The sequence below is a fragment of the Lepisma saccharinum genome, chromosome 28 (genome assembly GCF_977018435.1).
Source record: "Lepisma saccharinum chromosome 28, izLepSacc3.1, whole genome shotgun sequence".
NCBI classification, from domain to species: Eukaryota; Metazoa; Arthropoda; class Insecta; order Zygentoma; family Lepismatidae; genus Lepisma; species Lepisma saccharinum.
In genome coordinates, this window is record NC_139256.1 from 47,930,318 (window position 1) to 47,956,381 (window position 26,064).

Sequence of the window (26,064 nt, forward strand, 5' to 3'; positions counted from 1 at the left end):
TTTTACCTTCCTAACAGCATATTCTAAGGCAAAATTAAAGAGCAATGGAGATAATGCATCTCCTTGTTTTAACCCATCATGAATTGTAAATTTGTCAGACATATTAATACCCACACGAATTTTACTTTCTGTTTCACTGGTGCATATTTTTATCATACTAACAAGCTTCTTAGGTATTCCAAACTCTACTAATATATTATATAATTTATCTCTTTTGACCGAATCATATGCTTTTGTGAAATCAATGAATAGCTGATGGACATTTTGATTATATTCCCACTTTTTTTCAAGTGTCTGTCTGATGTGAAAAATTTGATCTGTAGTTGATCTGTTACGTTTAAATCCACATTGATAATCACCTATAATTTCATTAGCATATGGGGTTAGTCTTGTTAAAAGAATGTTAGATAATATTTTATATGTTGTTGAGAGTAGAGAAATTCCACGGTAATTATTGCAGTTCATTTTATCACCTTTTTTAAACACAGGAACAATTATTGATTCTTTCCACTGTTGAGGGATATCTTCTTTATTCCATATTAAACAAATTAATTTATGAATTTGACATATTAACGAATTTCCACCATATTTAATTAACTCAGCTGGTATTAAATCAATGCCAGGTGCTTTGTTATTCTTTAGCCTTTTAATAGCATCTTTAACTTCAGTCAAGTTAGGTTCTGGAACTGTGTGGACTTAATTTACTTCTGATTTATCTCCTACATGGACATTTAAAAGGTCATTAAAGTAGTTCTTCCATCCATTTAGAATATCGCCTCGGTCAGGTAGAAAATCACCGTCTTTATCTTTTATCAAGTTTACTTTAGGTTGCCACCCCTTTCTAAACTCATTTACACCTTTATATAAATCTCTCCAGAAAGAACAACAAAATGAAGACTGGTGGTCTACAATGTTGTCATGTACAGTAGGTTGGTTCGAAAAATATATTTTTCGAATTTAATTTCACATGCATAGTTGCTAATTTTGTTCAATTTCCATGAACATATTTTATAGTAAAAATTCAGCCAAATTGAAAAAATTTAGAGGTTTTGCCATAAGGATGTCTGTGTAACGTATATGAGATATTACAGCATTAAATAATTAATAAGGAAATTGTACTATTTGCACTATGAAATGAATGTTTCACAAAAATACATTTATTTATTGCAGAATTGCAATTAATTACAAAAAAAATCAGATAAATTTAAATATTCAGTCGATGTTCATTTCAAAATCAACTTCTATAACATCCAAATCCAAAAGGTCTCAAACATGACTTCAATGGTGCCAGACGACCTGAATTAGGCTCCCCATTTCACTTTTTTCCTTGTTATTGACTCATTAAAGTTGGATATAAGAGTCACTAAACATTCAACAGCATCGTTGACAACCTTCAGTGACGATTGTTTGACTTCTTAGAATTTGTGCGAGTCAGTCCAGCGCTCTTCAGTTCATATTGGAACCTGAAATCTGAAATCAACACTAGCTGGAAGCAAACATAACTTACAAAAGGAGACTGAATTAATCAAATCAAACAGCCTCTTTATTTCTAACCTTTGAGAATATGGCAGTTTCATGCATATTGAACTCAAGTTTTCATCTCAAGCCTTAACACAAGTAAGACAAGTTATCATTTCTTGCTTTTCCTTGGAAGATATCTTCTCTCTAACCAGCTCAGCTCCAAGATAATGCAAATGGGTCTACAACTTGTTCCTTGCGGTTTGTGGATATGGTGTCTGCAAGCTAAACACAACAAATTTCATGCAATATATTGTTCCAACAGAATGCAGACACCTCTCATCGTTCCTGTCTTAGAAGCTGTTGTATCAAAATTCATGCACACAATGCAGCGGTATATACTCTGGGTCATCTAGGTAATCGGACATGACCCACCATAAATTATTTTCTTTTTTTTTACAATATTCTTCCGAACCAATCTTTGATTCATACATTTCTTTGCTTAGAGCATGCTAATGTTTTCAACTGTTTGCCACAGCATGTCCGAGAGGCTTTCTCCAGCTGATGCAATCTTGTCAGGGTGGTGATTCCGTGATCAGGGTAACCTCCTTCTGGAGAGAGTCCAACAGTCGCACTCTCTACCCCAGAGCCTTTACCGTTCCCTCGGCTGGCACCCTCTTCTGCCATTCTTCCCCGATAGCCTTTTTATCATAGGAGCTGTGTTGTTTACGACAGGGAAATTTATGAGGAATGGGAATTCTAGGTTCACAAATTATGTACTGAAAAGGAAAGTAGGGAACATACACCTGAAAGTGCGTGAGAAACGGATATCTGAATAACATTTGTAAATCAATTCCATGTTAATTCTCATTTTACATTTGCTTCTGTCTTCCTCATCCCTGCTATTTCAACAGAATTTGCCAAAGAGAAAAAGCTTAAATAGTGAAGATGAAGATAATTAAATAAATTATAATTTAAACTAAAAATCAAGAAATTACGCCGACCTCCATGGCAGAGTTCTCAGCACAGCTCCCTATGATGCCAGAGGTCCAGGGTTCGAATACTGGCCTGGGCATGGGTGTCATTTGTAAATGTCCCATCATCAATTTCATCATATCATCACGATTAGCCAAAAGTGTCAGAAAAGCGACATAAAATAACCTAACTCAATCAATCCAACAGCGTGGATTATTTCACTAGCACATTCCTTTCATATTCTATGTTACAGGTTTTTTTTTTATAGGTTTATTATACTTTCTTCCTTTATTATTTGAAATTCTAAACGTAGATTAACCATCATTATACCTGATCAAGACTGTACCTTTGCAGTACCTAGTATTTTGTTGACTTCATAACCTGTAACAGGAACATACTGGAACTCTATCATCAGTTGCATTCAGATTTGTTTGATTTGTTCGCTCTTTCATCAATGTACTATCCCAGTGCAACACTAAAGGAAGTTTTAAGGTGTTTGAAACTTCCTCAAGCACAGTTTTGTCAAATTTTATGGGCAGCTCGCTTGTGCTTTACTGTGGAACCTTATAGTATTTGGCTGTGATGATTAGTCCTGTGGCACTAATAGATGCTGTGAACATCATGAAGTTTCTGCCCGAAAGATTGATAGAATTTAAGGTTGGAAGAAATTCAAAGGAACTCCAACTCCAGCCCCCTCCCCCACTCATTGGGACAAGAAATAAACACACAAATTTGAAAGAACAAATTGAGTGGTAGATGAAGTTCATTAAAATATATATATTTTTTTTTTACAGGATTTCTTCTTCTTCATAATCAGTCCCCTACGTTTGCTTTCCATGAAACCTTGACTCAAGCTGAGGTAATGATGCAGGCCATTTTATCCAGTGTTGTTTTTCTTTGTACACTTATTTCATCTAATTAGTAAAATGAATAACACTATTTGAAAGCTAAGAAATAATGCAAAATAACCTATTTGTTTAAAGTTTTATAACAACATGATATTAATGTATGTGAAACTGTTCGATACTTCATATAGAAAATAGCCAGTATGGGACATATTTTAGGGCTTTGAGCGACCCCTAAATATTTTTCTATTGCCACAAAATTTTGCACAGAGTATGTCTACACCTAATGGAAAAAATTAGTAACTATGCGTTGAAATTGTATTTATTTATTTACACTAATGTACAGTGTAACTCTGTGAAAGCAAATTGTTCACGAGACCCTGCAACTAATGTCTTCATAAGGATATGGATGAATGTCTAAATCAAGTGCTTGAAACATCGAAACGTGAAAGAGATATGTGATCTTGTTTCAAACTGTATAACTGTCTTGGGTTAGTCAGCCTCCTCAACTGCAGAAAACCATCATTACATATCCTCCATTTCATGAAAGGACTTGAGGAGTGGATTTTCTTGTTAAATACAGCTTCAGTTCTCATTTTTTGGTAGGGATTTTCCATTAAATAAATATTTATTTTCTTCATTTCTGATTTCCAACATTACCTAAGTAGGGGTTGAATAAATAAAGGTTAAGAAAAACAAAAAAGCTCAATAATTTTCGATTTTCTCAGGCAGAAAAACACGTAACAACACCTGTGATACATGTAACAGTCTTTTGTTACGTGAGAGGATATTTTTATGTATTTTTGTGTAACCTAGTAAATTCTAACACTTCTAATTTATTTCTTTGGTAGAACTATTAAGCCTAATTTATGTAACAATATACTTTACTTCTTAGCTATTATTTTTGCAGAGAAACACAAAAAAAAAGAGACTAAAATTGTTATATGTGGGACTTATTTTTTACATTGTCATTGCTTAACTCCCTTAATTCAATTACAAAATAAAAATGTAAAACAAATGTCTGTTACTATAGCAAAAATGACTAGATATTATTGATTCAGTACTTCTGAGAGTTTTCATTTGTAAAGCTGTTAGTGTCTGGAAAAATCATACACTTCAGATTACTTGTAAAAACCTTTAAAAAGTAATTATTAATTAATGAATGACTTTAGGTAAAGCATACGAATTTACAAATCCTAATCCATAATGTACTGAAAACTAATAATAATTTTCAAATTGACTCACTTTGAAATTTACATGGGGTAAGGACCACTTTTCGTGGAATGTCCCTTCATGAAAAAATTAGTGTGTGTGTCTGAATTTTTTTACTACCACATCCCTAATTTCCTAAATTATGAAGAAATGTCTTGTTGCATATATCTTTTGATATATTCGTAAAATTTAGAGAAGTGAATAATCGCACAAAGCAAAGATGTTTAAAGTCTGGCTCAGTAGCATTTTCGCATTAATCAATATTACCAGAATTGTAGTTGTTTCATTAACAAACTTATGAAGCAAATTTGAATATTATTTTTCTTTAAATTTGCTTATTATTAGGGCTAAGCCGATACCAATGCCGCAGTGGTATCCGTATCAGAAAGTATTACCTGGATTCAATTACCGATACCTGCTGATACTTTTCCGTCATTTTGGTCTTTCACGGGGTTCGCAAAAATGCCACAAGACACTCTCGAAGTGCAATTATCCTGGAAGTTATGCAAAATTCAAACTTTATTTTTGTTTTGCACCAGTTTTGCATGCAACACTGGATTTCGTGATTACACAACATCTATTTTATTATTCTGATGTAATTCTTGAATATTCTAAAACAAATTCCTTGGTAATTTGATGCACATAATTGGAGAAGAATATTTACACACTAACATTGATCAATATTTTGAACAATTATTAATTATTGAAATTTTCAAGTATTGATATCGGTGGGAATCGGTAAGAGTATTGGTATCGGCTCAGCCCTACTTATTATCTCACAAATAAACTATGTTCTTTAAAGTTAATGTATATTCACAAAACGTTCTATACATAGTTGCTTTTATGCTGTTTTCAATGGAGAATGTTTTGTGGATGTTAAAAAACTCATTACTGGGTCAACATGTTTCTTATTTCTGTAAATGCCCCTTTCCTTTCACTGCATGTAATGAAGAATTATATGACACATTATGCATCAAACTGGTAGGAATGGCAACAAGTAATTTCATCATACTTATCTGACTGTACTTCCTCAAGAAAGCTTTGCATTCAAAATAGGTAGTCTTAGCCATATTTACCATTTTGTACTGTCTGAAATGTATGTAATGACTTTACAAATTTTCATATTTGGTCTCTTACCTTACTGGCACTATCCTCTGACAGGCCCATCTGGATTTACCTTCTAGTGGATGTATTTTTGACAACATGAACTGCAACATGAGATACAGGTAAATTTCTTTCAATTTTAGAAATAAAATGAAATCTTATTGTTCTATTTAACTTGGCCATGTACGAGAACTGAAAATAATAATAAACTGCTTATTTTCCAAATAAAACACAGTAATATGTACAATGAGTTTTTCTTTTTGTGTCCAAACTGTTCTTTCACACTGTTTACATTCAAACCTGGAGGAATTTGCAGACATGCAAGGCACCTAGGGAAGGCTAATACTCTAATGCTCTAGCCTAGTTTTTGCTGCAAGGAAAGTGATAAGTAGCAACAATGACGGGAGAAGAAAGACGCACATCAAGGTCAAAATGAGAGAGTACATCATAACTCAAATACTGCACCATACAAAGCAATTTTTGTACAAATGAAACATAATATTCAGTACATAAAAACTTGATTTATGAAAGCATCACTTTACAGGCAGAGCTCAGCCTGTGCCAGAATTATTCTGTATTCAATATAAATCTATACTGACAAGGTCATTCATTTCAAAAATGCACACCATGTATTTTTTGATATACAGTCAAAGAAATTATGTGATGACAATTTGCAAATATTTTGCCTAGTCCATATTTAACACATGATAATTACTTCATGACACTTTTAGTAAACTTTAAAAAATATACTATTGAATATTGACTACTATGAATCTTGTTAAAAGTTGAGATGCTTGTTCCTCACGAAGAACAGGATCCTCTGTCCATGTGATATACACTAAGTTGCAGATTATTAAAAAATAGTTCCTTTTTTTTCACTTTTACTCTGAAAGAAGTTTTTCTCTTACATATTAGTCACGCTCATACATCACCATACAAATTCTGTGTTGAAAATCCTAGACAAAGCATAAACACCTTTTCAGTAGACTTCCCATGTTAAATATCTACCAGATTTGACCTTTTTTAAAAAATCTCTTTTCTTTTAGTATAAAACGCACTTTTATAAAGACACATTTCCATACTATCACAATTATTGACACTATACTAAGGAAGCCAGGGGACTGCACTATGGTGAAATGCTGGGTTAAAACGTTATATATTATTTGCATTGCAATGTGAAGTCAGTAATAACCACTTTAGAATATATTGCATGTGCAAATGTCATTAGAAGCCTGAATTCCATTTAATAATGACATGGGAATAGAGAACTAAGAAGAATGATCCTACTAAACACTGAAAGACATCTTCAAAATGCTAAAGGAAAACTCATGAAACAACATATATTAGAGGAAAAATATTCTCACTGCAAAGGATGATCCAACACATACGATCAAAACACACCATGTAAAGCTGTGGGCAGAAAAGGCATGTAATATATATATATATCACTCTTAACAGGAAGACAACAAAGTTAAACAAAGAAGGTTAAGTATGTGGATTGTTTACTACAAGATTAAACTTTTGATAACAGATCAAATATAAACAAACTGAAGATTTAACACTAAAGACAGTAAAATAAGGTATATGGTGACAAACATGAAAGTCTGAAATGAGGGAAAACAAAAGGCACTCATGGTACTAACTAAACAACTAACTTCCGAGAGATGACTGTATTTAGAATTATTAACAGTCAATGCCTTTCCTACATTAAAACTAAAGATTAGTACTTTTCCCCCTTACAATATTACTTGTGGTTAATATATTTGCACCTAAATTTGAGGCACTACCTTGATGTTTTTTTTTTCTTCCTTTTTTGTATCCTTGTACACAGAATATAAGGAACTTCACTTCAGGAAACCACACCTACGCTACGAACAGTTGTACAACATGGGATGTCTACTCCAGGAGAAGTGGGTACATTATTACCCATAGGCATGGTAACATTAAGTGAAAGTATATGATACAAATTTAACTATTCCCAAAAGTTGGAAAAAAAATAACTTCTTCATATTTTGTCGTAAATTTGTACTTGAAAAAAAAAAAACACGACTACAATCACCACATCTCCCTTGGGGAAGGAAAAAACAAACAAAAGGCAACTGGTATCCAAAGCAGTTACATACAATGCATTAAAAATACTTTTTTAAGTATTAATACTTAGCACAAAATAACCATTCTTTTTTTTTAATATTAAAAACAAATGCATGTAAGAAGCATTTTGTTCCTTCTTGTCTGTGCAAAAAAGTTTTCTTCTAGAGTCAATTGTAGAAACTCTTGGCTCATTTTCAAGACACACCACTGCTGATCATTAGTTTATAAGCAAACACGATTGGAAATGAATGTCTTACCTGAGTGACCACAATTATATTTTTTTTTATAAATATTAATTTACTTTAAGTTAAATATATATATCTATATATAATATATCTATATTTATCTTAGTAAGATTTTTCATAATAATTACATATCATACAAATTATAGGATTACGAGCACAGATAAAAATGCTCCTTTAGGAAAACAAGTCAATCCCTTGGTACTGGTTTTTGTTACTCGCATAAGTCTGCAACAAAACCTTGTCTCCATAAGTCTGTCACCTTCCTATGATATTTAACACAAGAACACACTAAGGCAATAATATTTTGAACATACAAACTTTTTTACAGTATCCATTTGGACTTTTTCACCCTTTTTTTTTTCAATAAAAACTCTTCTATACACTTCCAGCACCACAATTCGCACTTTCACAGCTTTCTTTCTGACTTTTCAGCATGAAGTGTACCACAATTCAAAGACTGCAACAATGCACACAATGGCTGGCAAAAGATTTTGCCACCAGGGACTCATAAACTGACAACAATGTACAGAATCATTCTCTTCAACCGGGGTTCTTGAGAATCCGTTTCTGGCGAAAGTCATACACTTTTCTGCAAAAGAACACCATATCAGGTGCCACGCGGCCAGGTGGCTGATGGCAAATTCTGGGATATACACCTTCTGGGTTTGGTACTACAAGCGGAGGGCGTACTAAACCTTCTTCTTGTAATCTCACCTCCTTCTTGTACCTGAAAGAACATGCAAAAAATACATGTAGAAATTAAGGAGTTTGGTTTCAGACATGTTTTCTCTAGGTATTAATATTACACACAGAGTTGTCTGCATTAGGGAAGTAAGTATAATCTCTTCCAAATTAGACCTATTATAACTACGAGGGATAGTCAGAAAAAAAAAGTTTCTCATATCTGTATTTCCAGAGAGCATTGAGATTTGGGGTTGGTAATATGTTGCGATTATACGAGCATCATCCTTCTTTTGTTGTCTGATGCACGACCTTGCAGAGGGTGCCAGCATACTGCTGTGTTGAAGGACAGGAAGAGTTGAGAAGTGTGTGCTCGGCCAGAATGACGAACAGAGGTGTGTTGTAATCGTGGAAAAAGGATGAAGTGTGAGCTGTTGTTTTTTACGAATGGGCATGTCGAACTTTCAGCATTGAAATTCATAACCAGCTGGTGGAAGTCTATTGGTCTCATGTAATGTCAAAGAAAACTGTGCGACAATGGCGTCAGCAATTTCAAGATGGCCAGAAAAGTGCGATAGATGACACAAGATCCTGGCTACAGTCCTTACCTTGCACCCAGGGACTTACACTTTTTCTTGTTCTGAAGAAGGCACTGGGAGGGAACCATTTCACCACAACAGCAGAAGTGGAAGCTCCTGTACGCAACTTCATCCGTACACAGGACACACAGTGTTACAAACAGGGTTTCTTTATCCATAAACAGGACACACAGTGTTACAAACAGGGTGTCTTGAAACTTGTGAAGTGGTACAAAAATGCCTGACTGTTGCTAGGAACTATGTGGAAAAATAGTGTAATGATGCTTGTTTCTTCTCCTGTCATGTTCTATCTCCAGAATAAAACTCTCTGCAGATGGCACACTAGCGAAACTTTTTTCCAACTATCCCTTGTATTAGAAAACAATGATGAAAAGGCAGAATAATTCATCGAAAAGTTTGTGAAAAACTTGCGACTTATCTAAATCTGTAACTCAAACATTGGTACTCCTTTCCAACATTCGACAACTGAGCTACCTGCTATATTTTAATTCCCTGTACATTGAACTACTACAAAGACTAGTGCCATCTTTCTGCAATTGTGGTAACTAATCAAAAACCATTCTGTGTCACATGCTGCCTCTATGAGTTAGTCGATTACTCTGGCTATGTCCAATTTAGTGAAATGACACAACCACAAACAAGATGATTGTTATTGGCTACGAGGAATTTTTAAAAATTTATGAAAGTACAGATTTATGACTCTATGAAGGTACTGATTTAAGTTACAACACATTTACTGTTACCAAAATTAATAAATAAAGCACTCACTACACATTTGATTAACTTCCATCTTTATATATTATACCACACCAAATGTACACAGCCCTGACATAACACAATCAATCATATATTAGTCTATTAATACTTCTTACAACTTCATTACTCTTGTTAAAAACAGAATGATATGCTTGAACAAGTATCACTAATCTTGTAGTATGTGGAATTTCAGAAATAAGGAGACATGGACCCAAATCTCAGGTTCAAAATATGAAGCTACATAAAATAAAGTGGAAATCAAATATCCTCGACCAAACAATTTTAAAATAATGGAACTTCAATTTAATAATGTAAATTCAATTACTAATTGAAACTGGCCAATACTTTCACAGTACAATGCCATGCACAAGGGGGACCTCCCCGATGGCATAGTGGTAGCGTCATCACCTTGTAATCAAGGGGTCCCAGGTTCGATACTCGGTGGAGGCACATAGTGGTTCGGATCCCACTTTAAACTGTACGTCCAGTCCCGATTAGCTTTCCTGTGCATAAAGTGGACTTAAAACAACAATTCAATCAAAACAATGCACAAGGAATAGTTTTACCTTTTTTAATCAGATGCAAAATTTGCCATAGATGTACAGTGCTTTTCACAGTCGACTTGGGTGGAGCCATAGCTAGCATGCCGAGCAATGAGAGCAGATGTACCTGCATTTAGACCCACAGCTGTATGCTGACCTTGGCACTGGCAGTATCCAGATAGCTGGTGTCCAGTAAGCATGTGTTTGTGAAGTGTTAAGGTGTTAACAAGTGTTTTAGATTGTTTTGTTTTAGTTTATGTATTACTGGTGCTTTCCTGCAGACTAATATGTACCCTTTAAAACTATATGTATAATTTAAAACAACGAATTATTGTAGGAAAGTTAGAAGGCATTTTGCAGCAGAATTACCAGATGTTCCTGTTTCACACAGCGACAGTGTTTGAAAACTTGTGAAGAAATTTAGGGAAACAGTGTATGTTCTTGATAAGAAGCAAAGGGTGAAACGGCATGTGCTTACTGAGGAGAAATTGGACGACGTTGGACAATGATGTCTGCGTGGTGAGCTACCAAGCTTTTATACCTGAAGCCATACATTAGAAGAATTGAAAAAAACTATCAGGAGAGAAATTGCAACAATTTCAGAAGAGGAACTGATACGTGTTAGTGAAAATTTCCTAAAAGTATGCCGTAAATGTGTGGATGCATAGGACAATATTTCCAACACTTCTTGTAACAAGGTATGTGCTCATCTTAATTGTAACTTTTAATATAATTGTAAGAGCTTATTTCATTACATTGCTAGCGATTTCAGTTACGTGGATGTTGCATAGAGTTTTCTGGCGGCAGACGTGTTCTTACTGCCTGGCACGCTAGCTGCCACTCCATGGACAACTCTACAGTGAAAAGTACTGTGTAACAAGATGAACTGATGACTTTTTAAATAATGATAATTTTTAAAAAAAACTAATATCAGGGCCAAGGTACACAAAAGACTGAACGGAATAGGAACCATTGAGAATAGGTGAGTCCATGTAAGTAGTAAAAGTAGAATGGAACTCCAATCAAACTATCTACAGTTACTGAACTTGAGAAGGCACACGGACACTTCCTGTTATTGGGGATGTTGATGAAACCATCCAGAAACTTTAATTTCCCTGCTGGAAATTTCTACTGTATTCAGTAGACAAATTCTACTGTTTTCAAATGTCTTCTACTGTGCACTGTGAAATGTACTTAAATTCTATTGTAAATCTCCTGTACAGCTACTGTGCTCTACAGTAGGACTACTGTACTCTTCAGTAAGGCTACTGTACTGAAAAAAACAATGTATATAATACTAGGTGTGCAAGTTAATAATTCTTAATTTCGTCGCTGGATGGCACTGGAAGCAAGGGTTGGTGCACAGTCTCAACTGTTACGTCAGTGTGTTGCCAGGACAGTACCTGTCAAAACGTCATGGATGTGCAACCGAGTGCGAGTGATCGTGATATTGGGTTTGTGTGGGAAACATGTTGACCTTCAAACCAAATAAGGAGTATGTGTGGCACGTCTTGCTTTTCCTGTTCAATCAAAAGAAAAACGCAAGTGAAAGCCATCATATTCTTGTGGAAACATACGGTGACAATGTCCTAACGCAAGATGCATGTGTGCGTTGGTTTCGACGATTCAAAAGTGGTGATTTTGACTTGAAAGACAAAGATCGCCCGGGCAAACCGAACAAATTCCAAGACTCCGAATTGCAAGCACTGTTGGACGAAGACGATACGCAAACACAACAACAACATCTGGCAAAGAAGTTAAATGTTGGTCGCCAAACCATATCTGAAAGTGGGTCCCACATCATCTGAAGGACAGACAAATGGAAAAGCGAAAAACGGTGTGTGAAGTGTTGCTTTCTCAGCATGAAAGAAAGTCTTTCTTGCATCGGATAGTGACTCGGGACGAAAAATGGATCTACTTCAAGAACCCAAAATGCAAAAAGTCATGGGCTGACCCAGGACAACCTTCAACATCGAACGCAAAACTGAATCGCTTTGGAAGGAAGACAATGCTGTGCATTTGGAGTGATCAGAAGGGTGTGGTGTACCACGAGCTTCTGAAACCAGGTGAAACAGTGAATGACGTTCGCTACCATCAACAACTCATCAATTTGAAACATGCATTGTTCGAGAAGCACCCAGATTGGGCGACAAGACACGGAAAAGTGATTTTGCAGCACGACAACGCCTCATCACATACAGCGAAAGGCGTCAGACACACCATTTCTGCACTTGGCTGGGAATTCTTGCCCCACCCGCTATACTCACCAGACTTAGCCCCTTCGGACTACCACTTGTTTTCATCGATGTCTCACTCACTTTCATAGCAACACTTCAACAATTACGAAGATGTCGAACAATGGCTTGCCGACTGGATCACCTCAAAATGTAAACAAATTTTTCTGGAATGGCATCCACAATTTGACGGACAGATGGGCACAATGTATAGCTAGCGATGGTGCATACTTTGAATAAAGCATTTGTTACCTTTCTCCCCAGATACACTTGTTTTCTTTCGGATCAATTAAGAATTATTAACCGGCACACCTGGTAATGCATAAAATCATTTATTGACTCCAAGAATAGACAAATTAATTCTTGATACCATATTTTCAGTGATTTTGAAGTGAATTGGAAAAATAGTATATGAACTGAATTTCTACTGTTTTTCTAATGAATACTACTGAAGTCAGATATATGTTAATGAATAAGTTACTACAATTCTTTCTTAAGAATTAACTCAACCTTAAAGCAGCTAGTAGTTTGAATACATGATCATATCAGTTGCTTATTTTTTCCAGCATGGAATTTCCACGGTTATTATTATATTTGCGTAATGCAATTGCAAAAGGAGCCATCTTTTGATCAACGTAGTCAACAGTGTTTGCTTGTTTTGGTTTTTCAAGCATTGAGGTCAGATCTTAGTTTAAACAAATTTTTTGCAGTTTTCGTGTGAATATAGGAAAAACAATATGTCAATTTATGTTTAGAAGAGTATGTTTTTCAATTTTCTACAAGTGTGTTAACCACAATGAAGCTAGACACTAAAAAACGTGTTCACTTTATTTGATTTCTTTGTTGTGTGAATGCATTGCGAAGTAGCAAGTTCCACATTCTTTTACCATACATTTATTTTAGTTGTTTATACGGTTTTTCCATTGCATTTTCAGTTGTATAGATAAGAAAATTTTCATTACTGACAAGAGTGACAGACAGACAGAAATATACTGAACACAATAAAATATGTTAGTTGTACACTTATATTACTGAAACCATTAAGAGTACAGTTTAACTACTTAAGATAGAAGAAACAGTTGGACTACCAAAAACAGCGGAAAACATTAGCATTACAGTTCAGCTACTGAAAACAGTACACACAGTTGGGCTACTAAAAACAGTAGAAAACAGTAGCATTGCAGTTGATCTACTGAAAACAGTAGATGTTTCAAAACACCCACTGATCTAAAACAGTAGACAGAGTTTTCAGTAGGGAAACCATCCAGAAAATTTAATTTCATCCAAATTCCTATAAAACTTGCATACTCTTGAGGCCAGCATAACATGATACAAGATTATGTGTTATGTAGAAAATCCACATACTACTGACATATATTTGTGATATATTGCATCTCCTTTCAATACATTTAAAGTTTTTGGTAATATTGAGAAAATAAGAGTGATTATTAACATGCAATCATGGTTGTCCATTATCCAGTGCTACTCTTTCCTCAATTGTAAAGTCTTTACACACTCCCAGCATTGAAGTCATTATATAGTTGATGCAAAGATTAGAATAAATTTCCAGAATAATTCAAATGCAAAGGAAAAATGTACTACATTTAGTCTTCTAGACATAAATACGAGAACTTGGTAACATGATGAAGCATTGTTTCCATATTAAATACACTAAAGTTGCTAACCAAAGCAGTTCATTAAAAATTTAAACACTTTACACGTTACGAACTACGTTAGTTCTCCATCTGAGAAAGACCCTGATGTAGGGTAGAAATGTAACATTTAAAGTGCATGTAATTTTTAATAAACTGCCTTGGTCAGCAACTTTAGTGATGATATGATATGTGTATATAAATTCTTCATTTCTCTATGATATTTAATTTGGCTTACTATCTTGGGGAAATATCTAATTGTAGTGAGTTTTCCAATAAATCTCACCAGTCTCTAGCATTACAGTTGTCAGTTGTCCTTTTTTTACAGGACATCCTCTACCACAATCTGTTTTTATGCCCTGTAAACGTCTTTATTTTATATTGTTTTATTGTTATATGCAAGGCATTTCATGATGTTCTTTGGGTTTAGGATAATACAACAAAAACAACACTAGTCAAAACAGGAACTCAAATAGTTAATTTTAATGCCTACAAACATTCAATATGTGCACCCTGGATGATAGGGCAGATAACTACAAGATGCCAAACCCTTTCCAACATGGGCCTGGTCAATAGTATTTACTGCTACAGTGATGCACACTTTTAACTCATTGATATCATGCAGCAGTGATGGGATGAACACTTTGTCTCTTGCGTAACTCCCCATAAGGTGTGAGGTGTGATGATCCCATAAAGGACAAATCTCCAAGGAATATCCATAGGATATCTATTAGACATTCATAGGATATCCCATCCTGGGTGCTGGATATTCAAGGGATATGTGGTGTATGGTTCACGCGTTATTAAAAAATTTACATACATGTTTGGATATCCATGCAAAGATTCATCAATAGTGTCCTGTTATTCACTATATTTGAGTACTCAAACTCTGTGATGCAGTATCAAATAACTCACTAACTTTCTCCTAAAGCATTGTATCATTTACATGTCCATTGTTTCATCCAGCAAGTCACGCATGCCCGCAAAGCCAGGTGAAAGTTTCTTTGCTCCTTTTGTTTCATGCTTCCCCATGCCAGTTTGGACTCTGAGCGTTGCAGTGCTTAAACGTGTTAGTGAGGAATGAGCTCAAACTCAGTGTATACTTCTCTTATCATGGATATGTGTGTAATGTATAACATTTTTTGGATGTGTGTGTGTTTGTGTATGTACATACTTGTGTGTGTGTGTGTGTGTGTGGTGTAAGAAAGAGGAGTACTTGTTATAGTCATATGTGTGCAGTGCAAGAGATCTTTAATGTGTGTAAATCTAGTTCAGGAATGTTTTTTCCTATCCAAAATATTACGTATTCTTAAATAATATTTAAAAATAGTGGAACTTATTGTACTTACGATTAGTGAGTATATATTATTTTCGAACAACGTTTCGGGAAACCACTGTTCCCTTCATCAGGTTCTTTTTGACTATCAAAAACACTCCATAGCCACGTCAAGTCGATTCAAAAGCCAGGAAAAAGGATATAGGTTTGACTCTGGTAAATGAGGAATTTAAAAAACTTGTCAAAACCTGTTAAAACTTCCATTCCCACACTACTGTTTAAAACCACAAAAGTTAAAAGAATCAATCTAAAAAAGCATTTCAACTTAAAAAGTTAAAAAGGCACATGCCATATCACTTTCCCGTGGTGACTTCAGAATGCCTTCTCGCCTTTTTAACTTGAAATGCAGAGTTTTAATGCACTTTCTACTGTTCTTTTAGATTATTTCAGTTAATCCGGACTTTCGTTAAACCAGTCAACTTATCTCCCCCCCCCCCCCTTTCCCATTAGTCCAGAATAACAAAGTTTTACTGTACTCATTTAATTAAAATCGCATCAGAATAATACAGAAGAAAAGAAAAAAAGTCCATCTCAAGATACAAGGAGATGACCTTTTGATTTATAATGTGTAAAGTAGCTACAATAACGAAAAATACAACAAATATACAGAACCATGATTCCACGCTATTACAACTAGTGTAATATTTATTCAACTTATAAGAGTGATTATCTACCTGCAGTATTCATTAAACGTAAGTACAAAACATTTATCTTCAATACAGGCCACACTGTTTATGTCTTTGTGCTTTGATGCAAATATCTCGTCCACCATGTCTTCCTTTCTTCTTCCTTGCTCAGTGTGTTCGGGCCTATAGTACCACAGCAAAGACATCATCATTTCGCCTGAAAATAAAATTTGGAAATTTAGAGATCAGTCACATCAACAAGATGATATATTTCTAACAATTTAGGCTTGAAAGAAGGTGAACCAAGCACTTAATACATATCTAAGTTATTCTCATTTTCAAAACAAACCACACAATGTGCAACACAGAGCCCGTACCATACTATATCATATATTAGAGATGAGACAGGTTAATTGGAACTCTATTGGTATACTGGTGTTCTGTAAAATTACTGATAATTTTATCTATGCAAAATGTTTCCATTTGGTTAATAATTTATAAGAATATAAAGACACAATTCATATACACTGTTGTTTATTATTAGAATATCTAAATCAACTTTATCTTTTCTAGGGTCAAATAGTCTTACATTACCAAACAACAACTTTTGTTTGTGATCATAATAATAATAAATAATAATCATCATAATCTTCATTCATCCGTTGACTATTTTTTCATGGGTATGGATATCGTCATATACATGAAAATATGCTATGGTTTAAGAGATATTACGGTATAAGAACATAAAAAGTTTTACATAGTGCACATATGTGATACAAAATTTTACATTAATTGTACATTACATTCACAATATTAAAAACAATGATAAGCATATATACCTTGAAAAGAATGTACAGTATATGTATGATTTTTTTAAAAAAATAAAGATACATTATTCCTTGAATATATTTGTGAATGTATTTACGAAACACTAGGGTGTTATGGGATTAGTGGATTTCTTTGTATGATTGATATTTGTACCCAATCTAATTTATAGTTCAATAATGTCATACAAAGGAGTGATATTTTTTAGCCAAGAAGGAAGTTTCTTGTGGAATTTTACAGCTGTAGAATGTGGTGATCTGTCTGTCAGAGTTAATATGTTTGTCTGGATATGGAAGTCTTTTCTTTGTCTTGTATTATGTCCATGAATTTCTTCGTTTTTAAATTGTGTCTTGTCATTAAGTATGAAAATAATAGATTTATACACATAGAGTGAGGATACAGTCATAATTTTGTTTTCGCGAAAGGCAATGACTCAACAGCCCTTTTCTGTAGTGTGCTAAAGAGTGATGGTTGATGGTTGACTGTGCAACAAGTATGTTCACTGTGCAATATTTAGTTGGGGTACACCAGTTTGTGTCATAGGAAGAGTGGGTATTAGAGTCATTAAGGGTGTCAAAAGTTATTTTCAAGTTAACATTTCTCCTGTTAGATAAGTAAAGGGTTTTCCAATATGAATGATATGATTTTCAAATGAACTGGAAACTATGCTTCAAATGTTATAACTGTTACTAGTTGTCATTTGTGTTTAGAATACTGCGACAATTCATCATGGCTAAATCCACACTTCAAGAACGTTTGGATATTATCCAAAAAAAAATTCTGAAAATAGACCTTCTTTTGAAACTTGAAATGGATCATAATTTTGGACAAACAATTATCTTCTCAGATGAAGCTCATTTCTGGTTAAGTGGATATGTTAACAAACAAAATTGTCGTTTTTGGTGTGAAAACAATCCACAAGAGATTCACGAGAAGCCCTTGCATCTGCTAAAGGTCAATGTATGGTGTGGTTTATGGCATGGTGGCATCATCGGACCATTTTTTTTTTTTTTTTTCAAGACAAGGTAGGAGATGCAGTTACAGTGACTGGTGAGCGGTACCGATTAATGTTTACAGATGCTTTGTGGCCAAATTTAGATGAAATTGATTTGGAGGACATTTGGTTCCAACAAGATGGTGCCACATGTCACACTGCTAACGGCACTATCGACATATTGCAACTTGCAAGAAGTTTGGTGAAAGGATAATTTCAAGAAATGCAACTGTTAGTTGGCCAACAAGAAGTTGTGATTTAACTCCTTTAGATTGCTTTCTGTGAGGTTATTTGAAATCTATAGTCTATGCAAACAGCACAAACCCTTGATGCATTAAGATTGAACATCAAACTCTGCATTCGTGACATTGGGCTCGAGTTATTGCACAAAGTCATAGAAAATTGGGTTCATTAAATTCACTCATGTGCACGAAGTTGAGGTGTACACTTAAATGATGTGTTATTCAAAACATAATGTAATAATGCTTCAAAATAATATAAAAATTTGGGTTGTATCTGAAATAGTTTTTTTATTTTATTTCATTGTAAAATCATATCATTCTTATTAGAAAACCCTACAGACATATGGTATATATTCCCTGCTGGAAATTTCTACTGTTTTCAGTAGACAAATTCTACTGTTTTCAAATGTCTTCTACTGTGTTCTGTGAAATGTACTACTGAAATCCTATTGTAGATCTACTGTACAACTACTGTACTGAAAAGTGAATGTAAATAATAATGCATAATACTTGCTACAATATATTATAAAATCATATATTGACTCCAAGAATAGATAAATTAATTCTTGATACCATATTTTCAGTGATTTTAAAGTGAATTGGAAAACTAGTATATGAACTGAATTTCTACTGTTTTTCTAATGAATACTACTGAAGTCAGATATATGTTAATGAATAAGTTACTACAATTCTTTCTTAAGAAATAACTCAACTTTAAAGCAGCTAGTAGTTTGAATACATGATCATATCAGTTGCTTCTTTTTTTCAGCATGGAATTTCCACGGTTATTATTATATCTGTGTAATGCAATTGCAGAAAGGAGCCATCTTTTGATCAACGTAGTCAACAGTGTTTGCTTGTTTTGGTTTTTCAAGCATTGAGGTCAGGTCTTAGTTTAAACAAATTTTTTTGCTGTTTTTGTGTGAATATAGGAAGAACAATATGTCAATTTATGGCTAAAAGAGTATGTTTTTCAATTTTCAAATTTGAGCTGATGAAAGACTTACAATAGAATCGGCAAGAAATGCACTATCAGTCAAGTTGATATCATGTTGCATAAGTATAGTGCCAGATAACAAAAACTCTCCCAGTACTGGGCAAAAGGAGTTTTAAAAATACTTAATTATTTATTTTCTATCCTTTTCACAGCAAAATTGTTGGACAATGACAAGGAAAGAAAGACAAAAAAAAAAGCTTTTCAATTGGAAATGATTTAATCTGAACTAACACATCTGAGTTAAGGAAAATACCTGGCATATCTACAGCTCATTCAGAACACTAAGTAGGTGAGGAAGAACAAAGTAAAAGTAAAGTAAAGTGCTCCCCTGTGCTTTGCACCACACCATGAAGGTATATAGGGGGTGTGGGGTTAGGGCCCCACACTTTCTTGATCTCCGCCGAGCTGGAGGTGATGTGATCAGTACCATGCTCCTGACCACCTTTACCCCCCAGAGTTTCCTCGAGGTACCCACTTTATACAACGCTGGGTGGGCACCAGAGCCATTTGAACAGGTTGAAAAAGTCCCGGTTCTCCCCTGCCAGGGATCGAACCCAGATCTCTCCCATGGTAGTCAGGTGAGGAAGAACAAATAGAATGCATAATTTGTATTGGGTTTTTCAATGAAAATGGGTGCAGCATTGTGTGTGTAATGCTTAAGGAAGCATATTGTACACTAATGATATGTGAATGTTGCACGAATGATGGTAAACTACAGACTTGTAAATAATTTTAGGTTTTCAAAGGCACAGACGCTAGGTCCTCAACCTATAGTCACGGACACTTCTGGGTTGTAGTGAATATATTGACTTTCAATGGAATTGTTATGACTCAGCAGTATCCATGGCTGTACAAAACAGCTAATGAATGTAAGAGACAACATACGCCATTGGCTGTCTTGAACAAGTTTTGTTCATTTCAAATTTATGAACATGCGGTTGTTGTGGAATAATGAAGCAAAATTTAAATAACTCACTAGGAATCTTCAGTTTCATTGGCATACTTTCATAGATGCCTACTAAAAGTTCATTGGTATTTTTTAATTTTTTAATTTTTTTTTTATGTAATTTGATGTACCAGTTTGATACCATCATTTTACTTGGTTGCCGCCAGTGTATCCAACCATGTAGAGACTGCATTTTTGAGGTCATCAGTCGTGGCAAAGTGGCATTCATCACGTCATTACCATACACTTCCATATTTGCTTATGAATTTCACTGGCACAAACTAATTTTGCACTCAGAAACCTCACACTTGGCAGGATTCTTAACTTTGTCGCACATGTTCAGGGCTCACAGCTCGATACCGTGCTTTTCGCTCAAACTGAGGAGGCGTAGGTACAGGTGCCACAGTTGAATGTTCCTTCTTTCCAGAAAGCACTTTACCATGGCTGACAAACTCAAATATGCTGTCACTACATTGATGAATAGATTGGAGGCAATGGAGACACAATGATAGTATCAACAATCTGGTGTCACGCTATGATACGTGCTTGAATGGGTGTGGTGAATATGTGGAAAAGCAGAGTACGGTATGTACCCCGCTGGAAATTTTTCCAATTGGTTCCGATAGCCGATATGAGGTTTTAGACACACTATCTGAACCGACTGGTCTATTGGAACCAATAGGTCAATTGTAATGAATTGGTTTCGATTGGAAAGTATTTTATTGTTTAAAGTATATTGCTTATGAAAAATTCTTATCTATACAACTGTAAATGCAATGGAGAAATGATATAAAACAACTAAAATAAATCTCTGGTAAAGCATGTGGAATTTGTAACTTAGAAAAAAACTTTCACATACAAAACTTTTTCAAATATACGAACACGTTTTTAACTCTGTAGCTTCATTGTGATTAACACACTTATAGAAAATCAAAAAATATGCTGCTTCAGTCATAAATTGACATGTTGTTCTTCCTTTACACGTGCAAAAACAGCATCAAATTAGGTTAAACAAAGAATCTGATCCATAACACTTAAAAAAGTGATAAACAAAACACCGCCGAGGTTGATCAAAAGATTGCTCATTTTTCCAATTGTATTACATACACATACGAATAACCATGGAAATTTCATATTGCTAAAAGAAGAACTAATATGAACATTTATTCCATCTACTAGCTTCTTTAAGGTTAAGTTGGTTCTTAATAAATAATTGTTGTTAGGTATTTTTAAGATAAATCTGACTTCAGTAGTATGCATTAGAATTCAGTCAGAGCAAATTCAGTTCAAGTGTGTTGTTTTTCCAAAGAACTTCTAAATTACAGGAAATGTGGTGTCAAGAATTAAACCACCCATGCTTTGAGTCAATAAATGAATTGATAACATATTGATTGTACAATATAGACAAACTTACAATTCGATACAATTCACCAAATAGAAATTGTCTTGATTTCCCAATTGGTTTCAGTTGAGATTCCGATTGAAACCAATTGAAATTTCAATTGGAACGAATACCATAAATTTTTGCACACATAATTTGTCGTTTGTGTTTTACACCAAAACATTACTCTTTTTCAGGATGACCCTTGTATTTACCATCATGGATATTCAGTAATACAAAGGTTTGTCATACACTACTATGACATTCTCACAATTAGATTAACTAATATTTTTCAGTGTACAAATTTTTCAATCTAAAATAATTATTAAAAGATTAATCATCCTACCATCCTCAGAGTTCTCCCACAGTGCTGCCACCTTAGCAACGAAAGGAAGATCACCCTTTCTTTGTCCAGATTTAAGAAGAACACAGTCTCTTGCATAAATAATGTCTCCTTCCACATGACGCATGGCAGAGAAACATTTTCGTACAACTGGTGCATCATCACTCTGAAAATACAATGTGAATTGAATAAATACAAAGTAATCTTTGAAGTATATATTATGAACATAAATAATTTTTACTGTACTATTGTTTCTGTAAAAAAAATATCATTATAAACCACAGAAAAATTACTCAGATTAGCTAATCTATGACCAAAACAAAATTCAAGTACAAATTCCAGGTTTCAAGGTGATTTCCCAAATATTCAAGCGGAAAAATGATAATTGTTATTATAAAAAATAATTTGTGTTAACATTTTACACAAATATTTATGAATAGCTTCTTATATAAATATCTTACTGCATGAACAATTTATGGACTCCTCTGAGATTTCGGAATCAACAAGTCATATATTAACATAAGAGTAAATGATGATTGACAAGTGTGTTCACTTTGGTACATAAGATGATCTTTCTCTTACCTTCCCGATATCACCCCCCCCCCCTAAAAAAATTGAATTATCCTGGGAATTCAAGGACAGCAGACACCATATTATAAAACAAAAGATAAGTTCCAACATTCGACTTAAATTAATACTTTTAACCTATAAAAGCATTCTTTTCTTTTCTCACCCAAGACCTAATGCCTTCCCCTGGGGACATCACCAGTAGCAATGTTATTAACCACTGAATATTTCTCATTACATGGCCAATTTTAAGCAATTTGCAGATCATGAGCTTCACTTTCAGTTTGCCAATTATATCTTGTTAAAAGAGTAACATATGTTGAGACTAATAGAACTTTGATATTTTCCTTTCATGTTCATTTACTGGATACTGATAGGAAATCATGGCATGCTGATATTTTTATCTTTAACCAATGGGAGATTTATGTGCTAGTGCAATAAAATAAAAAATCTATATATATTTGTCAGTATGTTAGTAATAGTACAAAGGTGGAATATGTTACGTCAGGGGGAGTAAAAAGAGTGTTAGTCTTGGCTTGTAACATTTTCATGAAGTGCTTTCGGATGAGGATTCCTTTTCTCATGTTGGTATTTGGGTCAGTCTCCATCTACCTGCCAGTTTGAATCAAGGTCACGGAAACACACTGTATAATTCAAGGGCAGCTACAATATCATACTTGTTCGTACAGGCTGTATACATTGTATGAAACCCCTCTGTACGTGAGTTTGCGAGATTTCGCAACAAAAGGTGTCCGGTATTCAGGGAGGACATTCAAAAAGGTAATTTGTACGAAAGAAGTGAGATACAGTAACTGTATTGGATGGAGAGTATCATAAATCGTTAGATTAGAGGTTGTTTCATGTTGTATCTTTCTTGTTCGTACACATGAGTTATGAAGTGACCACGCCACATCGTTGTGTGCAGCATGCTGCGTTTATGTACGTACAGCTTCAGTTGCAGGCCTGTGTAGTCACTCATTGCTACCAGTGCACGTTGAATTACATAGTCAGCGTGATCAGTCCGTAATGGGGAAGCGAAATGAGCTCAGCTCATTAGTGAACAAATCTCATTCTACTGTGCAGTATATGGTAAATAAATTCAAATATGAGGGTTCAACAAAGAATCGGGCAACAAGAAGTAAGAAGAAAATGCTAACTTAAAGAGGAAACGTTTCGTGGTGAGAAAAGGCTAATCCAAAATTAAGTATTCCGAAATTGAGGTCACAGGTGGAAAATGCAACAGGAAAGACAGTGAGCAATTTGACCATTCATCCTGCATTGTACAGAGAGGGATATCATGGGAGAAAGAAAGAAAAGAAAAAAAAACATGTGCATAAAGACCAGGAGTTCTGGAACAATGTCATCTGCTCCGATGAGACCAAAATAAACCTTTTCGGATCAGATGGTGTCCACAGGGTGCGAAGGAGGCGAGTGAAGATAACAATGTACTGTTGTTGTGAACATAATTTGAGCTAGATATTTTTCTTTTTTGTTCTCTAGCGGTGTATTTATCATTTCACTTTCCACTACCTCTGTACGGATAAGACTAGTACATAATGTATCTAGAGAGTTTCTGTTTTCTGGTTTGAAGGCTCCACTCTCCCCTCAATAACATAGGTTTGGCTACCCCTTTTGTGTGTAAGTGTTTATCTTTGATCCTCAACCACCACTAGCCAATGATGTGTGGAAGTCTTCCTACCTACCCTCAGTTGTCAGTTATGATTAGACATTAGTTAATGTTCTTACACATCTATATGATTTTGTATGTTAATGCAGTGTATTTACTGAAATGGGTTTTCCATTTACTGATAGCTTAAGTACTATTGTGAGAGGAATTGTTTTTTACTTGCACTACAGGAACATGCACAAAATGTGGCAATTTTTACAGTAAAGTCCAATGTACTTTCATTATTTTTGTTTAGACTGTAGTACAGTAGTTTTTATTTGTTGATTATTCCTTAACAATGCATCCCAAGTAACCACCACCGTTGGGCCAACGTCAGTTTTTATGTGGGAAAGGTGGGCTTTACGTTAGTTGGTAAATTGACGTTGGTCTTACGTTGGGCCAATGGTGGTTGCCAACATTTGCCCAACCAAGGAGATGTGAGTCAAAATCAGTGTTATAAACAACTTTTTAATGCTAAGACAACTTTCAGAAAAATGCTGAACATTCTAGTGTGTAAAATAAGTGACATGTAACAGTGTTTCACTTTGAATATTTCAGTCACAGAACATACTGGAAATACAGGGTGATTTTTTTAAAACTCATGGTTTTCTTTGTTGTGTAAAATTTGTAAATGAATTATTATTTCCATGCTGTTTGTGGCAGATGAATAAGGAAGGATGGGAGATTTATTGGAGTATGTTTACCGGTTTATATGCATCCCGGGTAATATCGCCCACGCCTCAACAAAAACAGCAAATATTCACCAGTGTACCTTTCGCGTCTATATGGTCTGGGGGTTTGGATGCAGTGCGGAGGTTTAAGTTAAGTTTCCTCCTGTAGATAGCACCATTGTCATTGTCAACAATAACCAGGAAACTGAGCTGTTATATTGTTGTGCTGGAAAGTTGTGTGCTTTTGCGTAATTGTTGTCCTGAAAAGTTGCGTTATTGTGATCAGGACAGACAGTAAGAATGGTTATTTCAAAGGGATTGTGGCCTCCGAGGTCTCCAGACTTAACTTCACTTGACTTCTTTCTGTGGGGCTTCCTAAAGGGACGTGTGTACACAAACAACCCTACATCCCTGGAAATGTTGAAGCAGAACATTATCACTGAAATTGCGAACATTAGCGCAGAAACACTATGTCAGACAGCCTTTAACATGGAACGGCGTGTTCGACTTTGTTTACAGGAAGGAGGTCGACACTTTCAGCACTTTCTTTAAAGGTGAGATGTTATGTCATATGTCTGTGCCATAATTTTTATGTTTTATTTATGTTTGAGTGAATACAAAAAAAAGAACTCATTTTCATTAATTCAGTTTAGCAAAAATCCAATACTTCAATGTTATTGTAGGGTACACTGGTGAATATTTGCTGTTTTTGTTGAGGCGTGGGCGATATTACCCGGGATGAATATAAACCGGTAAACATACTCCAATAAATCTCCCATCCTTTTTCATTCATTTGCCACAAACCGCATGGAAATAATACTTCATTTACAAATTTTACACAACAAAGAAAACCATGAGTTTTAAAAAAATCACCCTGTATAATATATATTATAATGAAAGTAGAAGCTATTTTAAACTTCTAGTCAGTCACCAGTCCTTTGTCAGCTGCCATGGATGAAAAATGTGAATTGCTTATTTTTTGTCTCTTTAGCTGTAGCAGAACAATAACGTTCTTACAGGTGTTATTGTGAAGGTGGTTAAACAATGTTATGTGCAGAGTAAATTAAATGAAAGTT

At 34.7% G+C, this 26,064-nt stretch overlaps 1 protein-coding gene across 2 annotated transcripts in view; it reads right to left on the minus strand.

Annotated features, from left to right (window-relative positions):
- Nucleotides 1–5,535: 5,535 nt before the first annotated feature.
- Nucleotides 5,536–26,064, minus strand: part of Hers (Histone gene-specific Epigenetic Repressor in late S phase) — a 555,152-nt gene continuing 534,623 nt past the window's right edge. For both annotated transcript variants that reach the window (XM_083114118.1, XM_083114117.1), the window contains exons 5-7: nt 22,088–22,250; nt 16,405–16,573; nt 5,536–8,657 (exon numbers count right to left, since the gene is read on the minus strand). In XM_083114118.1, coding sequence (XP_082970244.1) covers nt 8,471–8,657; nt 16,405–16,573; nt 22,088–22,250 — 519 coding nt within the window. In that variant the 3' untranslated portion in view covers nt 5,536–8,470. The remainder of the gene's footprint in view (nt 8,658–16,404; nt 16,574–22,087; nt 22,251–26,064) is intronic.